At 39.3% G+C, this 8585-nt stretch overlaps 1 protein-coding gene across 1 annotated transcript; it reads left to right on the forward strand.

Annotated features, from left to right (window-relative positions):
* Positions 1 to 287: 287 nt before the first annotated feature.
* LOC140243355 (uncharacterized) lies at positions 288 to 8152 on the forward strand. Its single transcript, XM_072323029.1, has 3 exons — positions 288 to 428; positions 4506 to 4806; positions 5744 to 8152. The coding sequence occupies exons 1-3, from the start codon at positions 319 to 321 to the stop codon at positions 5867 to 5869; spliced, it is 537 nt and encodes a 178-aa protein (XP_072179130.1). The 5' UTR covers positions 288 to 318; the 3' UTR covers positions 5870 to 8152.
* The last annotated feature ends 433 nt before the right edge of the window (positions 8153 to 8585 follow it).

An 8585-nucleotide genomic window follows, 5' to 3' on the forward strand; every position in this document is an offset into this window, starting at 1 on the left:
ATGACATCATATTTTAATGCGGTTCTATGCTAACTTTTGTAACACCTGCCAGCCGGATTGTGTAACCCCGATCCAGGTTGGTTCCCTGTCGAGTCAGGGACCCAACCTCGTTGTTGAGAGTCCCAGAGTCCAAAGTCACAGCGACATCATGTGGCGAGCTCTGGGTAGGTAGTGCAATTAGTGCAGCTGATTGGATTTTGACGTGCGCGTGCGTGCGCGTTCCCAACTAGTATTCAACGTGTGTTTTATATGGCTATAGTTAGTGAATTGCACATTTCGTGTATTTCTTGGCAGCAGTGTGAATTACTTGTGATCAAAATGTCGAACTATCACATGAATCCGTATTCTGGAGATATTCCGTCACGAAACCCTGGCTTTTCACCGTATGGCCATGGCAGAAGTCCAATGGGTCCCCCTGATGGTCCAAGGTAAGTGCAAAACAAAAGATAAATTTCATGGCCAGCCCAGTCGCTTGTCGAAACTCCTGTCCAGCGATTCTCCACCGGCACGATAGGGCAGAACGCCACAGTTCCGGCGTAGCCGGCTGGTGTGCAATGGCAATGCAATGCAATGTGTGTAATGATGCTGCAACAGGCAGCCCGTTGCTGTATGCTGCATCTGATCTGAGACTGAGCCGTATTTACAAGATAAACAGGTTCTGTATACCATACGTACATACTGTATGATGATGTTGGCTTAGTTAACTAGTAGCCCCATGCCTAGTTAACTAAGAATTCAAAACGTGAAATTCTTCCCAGATATAGTATGAACTTTGCAACACCTAGGTCTAGTACCATTTCTACTCGGTCAATTTTAACTGCGAAACAGCCCATCACTATAAGTATCAGTAATATCAGTATAACGTTCATCTTTGGGTGCGCGCCTGCGTTTATCAACTCTTTTTCTCGGCAGATACAGGTTTTCCCAATGGCTTTCAAGGAATTTTTACAAGTTGATAAACGCAAAGCTGTTTTGATTATGGGGTTTGGAAAGCCTTTTCGATAGCCGCAAATTTGTGCTTTCAGAAACAGGTTTCCGAAACAGGTTTCCAGAAACCTGTTTCTAGAAGCCCTTTGAAGCAAGATAAACTCAAAGCTCTTTTGAAACGGCTTTATACTGCGGTTACAGTATATGACCCCTTCTCCTCTAAGTCAAATTGCGCAATGCAGCTGCGAAGTGACAAGGCCATTTTTCTGTTCTCAATGAGTTGATAAACGCAACTATTTTGGAAGCCATTTCTAAAGGGCTTTGGAAACAGCTTTGGAAAGGGCTTTGGAAATGGCTTTTGAAAGCCGTTTCAAACAGGGGAAAGATGGTAAACGCAGCCTTTGTTAAATTTTGTAAACAGCTCCAAAGAAGTACCTTCCAGTGAGCTGCTGGCAACTGAACGCCAAACAGTTTTGGTGCCATGAAAGCTGGTAACGGATGCTGCAAAAGTAGCCATCTTGGCAGTTGCGCTGCGCTGCGCCGCGGCCAGTACGGTAGCTAGCTAGCTAGCGCACTACCAATGCATGTGAGCCAAAAAGGTAGCTAGCATGCAGTGCATGCTATAAAACATAGCCTGCCGCCCCACGCGATTACGACGGTTCGATAAGATGGAAAAAAAAAACATTTTTAGACTTATTTTTCATTCTTTCTTTAGCTTAAAATGGATAATTTGGGGTTTAAAACCGTTCATGAATCTACAGAAGATGAAATTTATGGAAAAAATTAAACTTGAAAGAGCAAAAAAACAAAAAAGAAAACCTGACCCGAAATTTCCTTGATTTTCGGTCGGTCGCGAAGGGCAAACAAACCATTTTTTTTTTTTTTTTTTGCCTAAACTGTGTACAAGGATCCCCAGGGGTAGGTCAACTGTTGAACAGCTTCACAAAGCAAAAGATTGTTGTTGTTGTTGTTGGTGGTGGTGGTGCTTAAAGACGCCTCATTCAATATTGAATACTTACACCTTTATCTAATAATATAAAGAGAAATTCACACTCAATTTTTTTCCCAACAATGGAAAAAATAGATAGAACCTATTCCACTGAACATTGTATAACTCAAATAGTAATTGTGATAATAATTTGGTGCGGGGAGCAATCTTCACGCATAAAGGATGAGATAGAGAAGAGGTGTAGCCAAGTAATGTTAGGGCCTACATCTGCATGTATTAATGTAACGTTATAGAAAAGATGGTAGACCATGTTTTACATGTACAATGTAACGTTAGATTAGACAGTGTCATTGATGGATTGAGAAATGTAAATGAGAATGTCAGGTGTATGAATGTACACCCATGCTAACTGCGACCAGCCGGAACGCAAAGCGCTCCCACAGTATAACTGTGTGAAGGAGCGCCCCGGGGTAAATACATCCATGCCTGCATGGTTTGCGCATTTGTGGCGGTGGATGAAGGATGGGATACACTATACCATAGTAGAAGTAGCTTCACCAATCATCACTGACACTGTTTTGCAATGGCTATCTTCACATGCAATCGCATTTATATAAATCAATGATTTTACTCAGTCAGCTTATCGACTTTACTGGTCACATGGCGTTCAATACAACGATAGAAGCTCACCAGCTGCTCAGTGTGTAGCACTGACTGCTGGCACCAGTTGTTGCGTGTTGGTTTTACCACCAGTCGTAGGGGGTTGAAAATGATGTTGTCAAATTATTAATGACGTTCTCAATCCTGAAACTTAAATGTACTATAACTTAGTAGAAGAAGTGGAGATAACTTGATTATGAGAGAACTTAGATCTGATGCGAATAAGACGAACTGAAGTCAATGAAGTCTTTAAGTGCTCTGATTTATTCTGAAGGCAACTCACCCTCGGCAAACTTCTGAAGGAACATAATTTACATCATTCTATTCAAATTGTCAACGATAACCTATAGAAATAAATGGATTGGAGGACTTCAATAAAGTGGAGGAGTCTAATTCAATAAATCAACCAATAGATAAAGGGGCATATGATGGAAGTACAGTAGGTGGGGGTGAGAGCTGAGAGCTGAGAATTGAGAGCTATCTGGGCTCAACTAAAGAATCATTTGTGGGATGGAATGAGTGAACACACCTGAATAGAAAAAGAATGAAGGTGACAAAACTGAACAAGACGAAAGGTATCTGAAGCAATGGTCATGGAGGTGACAACTGAATATTATTAACTTCATTGAATTAATGCCAGACTGCAAGGCAGTGCTGAAAAGCAAACTAATACAAATCAATACAATGTCTACAGTAGACAGACAAAAACGGGAGAGCAGATAAACAAGGTATACAGCAAAGTAAACAACAAAATAACTTGCAATCACTTGCATTTGTCACCGAGCATTCCGCACGTATGATACCAGTCAACAATCTGAGCCTGTAAGATACAAGGTATTTAATAAAAAAGTAGTCAATGAATAGTAGTAGGTCCAACTATACATGTATTGTACATGAAGGTCACGTAGGATACATGATTGCATAGTCTGGCCACTCTTCTGCTTGTTAGACCTTGTGAGTACATGTGTGAGCAATCATCCTCGTCGACAACTGGCTCTTAACATGTAGGCCTACAACGTTTAAAGTCTTTTTATGTGACCCTGCATCACAGAACCAACAAAAAGTTGCCAGACATGGATTTTTAGTTAAGAGTAAATTCTGGAAGAGTAGACTTTAAGCTTTAAAATGTATAACTCAATTCAAATGGACTCTCCTAACCTATCCAAATATTGGAAAGAAAGCACACACTCTGGTAAGTGTGAACTGAGAAAAGAGACTCTGAAGTACAGGATCTATTCAAGTGCTTAATCTTTAGCAAGTGGTGCTAGCTGTGCAGTGAAGGGAACAAAAAACAGGATGTAAACCACTGGAGCAACAATAAAGAGATTATCAGATTAAGCTGAAATTGAGCATGCTGTATTAACACATTCTGTAGATGATTAATGCCAACTTTCAAAGCAGTCCCTTAGCATAATCGGATGGGCTAAGAGGTTACAGACAGTGTGTCATGTTCATTGTTGTAATGTGTGGAGAGGCATTATGTGGATTGAAATGTACATGCATTGTATTTATATATGGTACTCTACTGGTAGACACTTTTAAATGTACACTTTTACACAAATATTTCTGTATGCATGAGCATCTACTGGGTATGTCATGACTTGTTGTATTTTAAGTACTGTTAGGTGTACATGCAGGCCATTCTCAGACTAATTGTCAAATTACCACAGGGTACTATTAATTTCCCTTTTCTTTTTGAAGTCTTAATGCAGAGGAAACACAAAAACTACTAGTATCAAGCTAATGATACTTTATGTCTCTGACTGTCTTAACATTTCAAAACTGGTAATACCATAAACATTAATAACATATTTCAGTCCTCCCATGATCAATGATGGCATGATATGGATGAAATACATTTGTATGCACCTCATCACCTGATATGATGAAATTGCCATGTAATATATTTTATATTATACAGTTCTGAAGTGTCAATTCTGTCATTTTCTTGTCCACTTTTCTGAAGTAGGCATGGCTACTTCCCCCAGCAGCATGAAACCTCCCCAATGGGTGGACCAGGAATGATGGGAGGGCAGCGCTTTCCATCACGGAACAGCTCACCATTCTCACCACCCTCCTACCAGTCCCCTTACCACCAGAGCCCAGGTTCCTCACCCCATGACTCTGGAGGGAGAAGAGGAGGGAGTGGAGGAGGGGGCTACCAGAGGAGGGATTCCAGGGGGTGGGGCAGAGGAAGAGGTGGACGTGGTGGTGATTACAGCTACACACCATCTGGCCATCAGCAATTCCACAACAGGAGGAGAATTCCAGTGAGCTTTTTTTTTTTTTTTGAAGTTGAAAGCAATTTCACACAAGATAATTACACATTGTTAAGTATGTACACAGAAGTTGACAAGGAGCTCTTTGTTGTTCAGCATGTGTGCACTCTACAAATAAATGTCAGCTTATTTCTACCCTATCTACCAACTTAAAGCATCATTAGACATTCCCAAGTGAGGTCATGACTGGAAACTATGTTTTGTTGTTGTTGTTGTTACTAGCAAAAGTACAGTGACATTTGACCTTCATGCATGTACTCAACCTATTTTCACTATCATTGCACAGAAATATCCACCCCTACACCAAATTATGTGTTTCTACTGGACATTGACAGATGAAGTTTTGACCAATAAATGTCATTTTTAGACAAAGATCAGTGACCATTGACATTTAATCCAGGGATTTTTCTTGAAATCTTATCAACCAATGTACATTTCAAGTAGCATACTGTAAAACATGATATTTTCACGGCATGAAATTTTTGTGAATTGGAGCCGACAGCCTTATTTGCGGCATAAAATTTTCGTGAGTTGCCTCAAACATTTAATGCATATAGTGTAGACAAGAACTTTCGCCTGCATTTCAAATTCGCAAAATCAAAATGCACGTGAATATTCCTTGTTTTACAATACCTGGGACAGGTACAAAGAGCAGATATCTCGAGTGGTTTTTTTGTACGGGGATGCATGTAACAAGATGTGGAACAGACAGACAACCCCCCACAAAAAAAAAAAAAAAAAAAAAATGCCTGTGCCTTCCTTTGCTGCAGAGGCAGAAACCAGGTCATGAAAAGTCCTTGAAAATCCGTCTTGACTCATCCAAAAATACAAATCTTGCTGAAACTTCTGCAAAATTTTCATTGTTATTAAATCACTAGCTGACTTTTGATATCCTCATGTTTTTGTTTGGTCTGTCCTTTCTCTGTAGGGAGGAAGTCCGTATCAAAGAGGGCAGTATGGCGACAACTCCACTGACATCCAGCGCTACTTCAAACAGTCCATGTTGGAAGACCCCTGGAAGGATTTGGAGCGGGCCGCAGCATCGGCATCATAACATTCCTTGCCCTGTCTCAACTCTGGGCGCGAGATGACAAAGTAGACTGAACTATATGTACCTTCCATGGTGTATACTGCGGAGATGTGGTGCAAACCAGGGTGATGGGGGTTACCCCGTGGTGGAGGCCGACTCGTGATTGAGAAGACAGCATCTGGCATACCTGTTGGAGAAGCGTAAAATGGATGCCATTCTCTGCTCAGTCATAGGGTAAAGTAGCCTCAGCTCCATAACATACCTGGCACTTTTTTCCTTGTCGAATTGTGAATCAGCTTGGAGAGATGAAGCCTCACAAGTGAAGGGAAATGGCTATTTTATATTGACAGGAACATCCAGTATCATTTTCAGTCATTAATAGTGATACTGGGTCTTGTTAAAAAGGTAAGAGGTCCCTGTGGGAGGACATAAGGCTAGAAGTCGTTACTTCACACTCGTCAAGACTGTCACCTCCGTAACACTGAACACCGATGGAATCGAACCATCCATGGCAGAGCAGAGTGTGAGCACATATTTTTTGTACTCACAGACTTCAGTGCCATGTCACCTGAGGCATTCTGAATTGGTAAGGAACGACAGCGTGCGACAAGCAGAAGACCTTACAGACCATAGTTAGTTGGTCCAACCACCAAATAGCATTTATTTACTGACCTGCCCCTTTATGTGAAATTACTCATCTTGTAACTTCAAAAATTCAGTAACTGAGAACACAGGAATCCCATGTTGGCTGTGATAGGTAAAGTAAATTCAAAGAATCAAGTCAGTGGACATTTCATTTAAGCCAGACAAAGAAATGTTTGTGAAGTTTCATCTGTTTTTCTTCAGTTAAAAATTAGAATGAGTAGGCCTTGATCACAATGTAAATAAAGTCAATGAATGAATATGAAATTACTTTTTAATCAGTGATTCAGTAAATAAAACCCTTTACTTCCCTTAGTTATGAGGAAATGTATTGTACTACTGTATAACACTCGATTTGATTCTTCCCAAAACTCAAGTTAAAAAAAAAACGAAGATACTCGGAGAAGACTCGTGCACAAGAGTAACTTGTTTGAATTTACTCCATTTATCACAGCCAAGTTAGATATAAAGTGGATTTTTCACTAAAGCTGAAGCAAGTATCTGCTATCATGCTTCATGATACTACTCCGATACACATCGTGCGAAGATATGAATTTTGACCACAAAAAAAAAGGAAAAAATTTGTTTTAACATTGTCAGTGCCAGTCATTTCTCATTGCAAATTCCTCAGTTTGAATTTGATGCACAACTACAGGTTGTATCTCTGGTACATCAAATCTTTCATCTATTTGCAGATTGTAAATTATGGATAGAGCTTTGAATAAACTTTTCTTTTTTGTAACAAGAGCTACCTCATTTGTTTGCATCAGTTTGTTTGTGGTATGAATTAAAGGGACTGTACAGTACTGGTTGAGGTGGGGATTCATGTTTTGAACATTCCTAAGCGAGATAATGAAAAACCTCTTATGAAATTGAGAGCATGTAATTTTGAGAAGGATTCAACGTTTATTTGATGAAAATTGGTTTTCAAATGGCCGAGATATCCAAAAAAGTGCTAATAATAAAAGGCGACATGCCACAACTTTATTAGGATCTCTTTGTTTCACCTTATTTTTGGATATCTCGGCCATTTCAAAACCAATTTTCATCGAATAAACTTTTGATACCCCTTAGAACTGCATGCTCTTTGACATCTCATAGAGTGGTTTCTGAATATCTTGCAAAACGTTAACGGCTAAATCCTCACCTCGACCAGAGCTGTACACACCCTTTAATGGGAGAGTTGAAACAAATTTGACCTTGTTGTAAGAGAGGAATACATTGTATTACAGTAATCATCACGATTATTAATCTATTTAACCCCTTTGTAGGAGAATCTATGACAATCTTTGCACATCTCTACCCATATATTTGACCATTTGACGTATTTCGTTGTCACTACCCACAGCAGTGGTTGACCTCATCTCCTAGACTCAAATATAGATGTAGGCCTTACTGGCTTTCCCTGGTTTATGGACTTTGCCAGCTCTAGATAGTCAATCTCCTTGTTTCTTAGCAGCAAATATTTCCCGTTAAAAGCTTAGAAATCATTGTTTACTCAGAAGGAGCAATTCCACAGAATGTAAAGACAGATTTAACGAGTTGGGTGAAATTCAAGAAAGATAGACATTTCATTAAAAGTTTGGACCTATAAGAAAAATGATCTGGAATATATATGTTTTTTAATGTTTCACACACCAGTGATAATAAAATTAATGATGTGCAAACTATACAAGATAATGTCACAGCTTCCACGTGTCTCCCACTGACCATATTACACAAAATCTTTACATAATGTTGCATTACACGGGGTGTGTATGTATGTATGTGTAAGGTTGTGTATATATATATATATATATACAATGTGTATAGAAAAGATGACGAAGTAGAGTGGTAATGCATAAATAGCACTGTTGGACTGTCAAAATGCATTACCACTCTATCTTTTCTATACTGGTACCAACACACGGACTACAAGTATCTGCGCCTTTGAATGTTTCTATGACAGATTATGGCGCCATACAAATGCTGTGGATCATCATCATCATCATCATCATGTTACAATGTGTATATATATATATATATATATATATATATATATATATATATATATATATATATATATACATGTATAATATGTGAGTGTGTGCGTGTGTGT

The sequence above is a fragment of the Diadema setosum genome, chromosome 20 (assembly GCF_964275005.1).
Source record: "Diadema setosum chromosome 20, eeDiaSeto1, whole genome shotgun sequence".
Taxonomy (NCBI): Eukaryota; Metazoa; Echinodermata; class Echinoidea; order Diadematoida; family Diadematidae; genus Diadema; species Diadema setosum.

Bases quoted from the DNA above. Each gene is read 5' to 3' on its own strand.
- LOC140243355 (XM_072323029.1), top strand. From the start codon at position 319: ATGTCGAACTATCACATGAATCCGTATTCTGGAGATATTCCGTCACGA. The intron at 429-4,505 runs GTAAGTGCAAAA...TTTCTGAAGTAG, and splicing joins GGTCCCCCTGATGGTCCAAG to GCATGGCTACTTCCCCCAGC. The intron at 4,807-5,743 runs GTGAGCTTTTTT...CTTTCTCTGTAG, and splicing joins ACAACAGGAGGAGAATTCCA to GGAGGAAGTCCGTATCAAAG.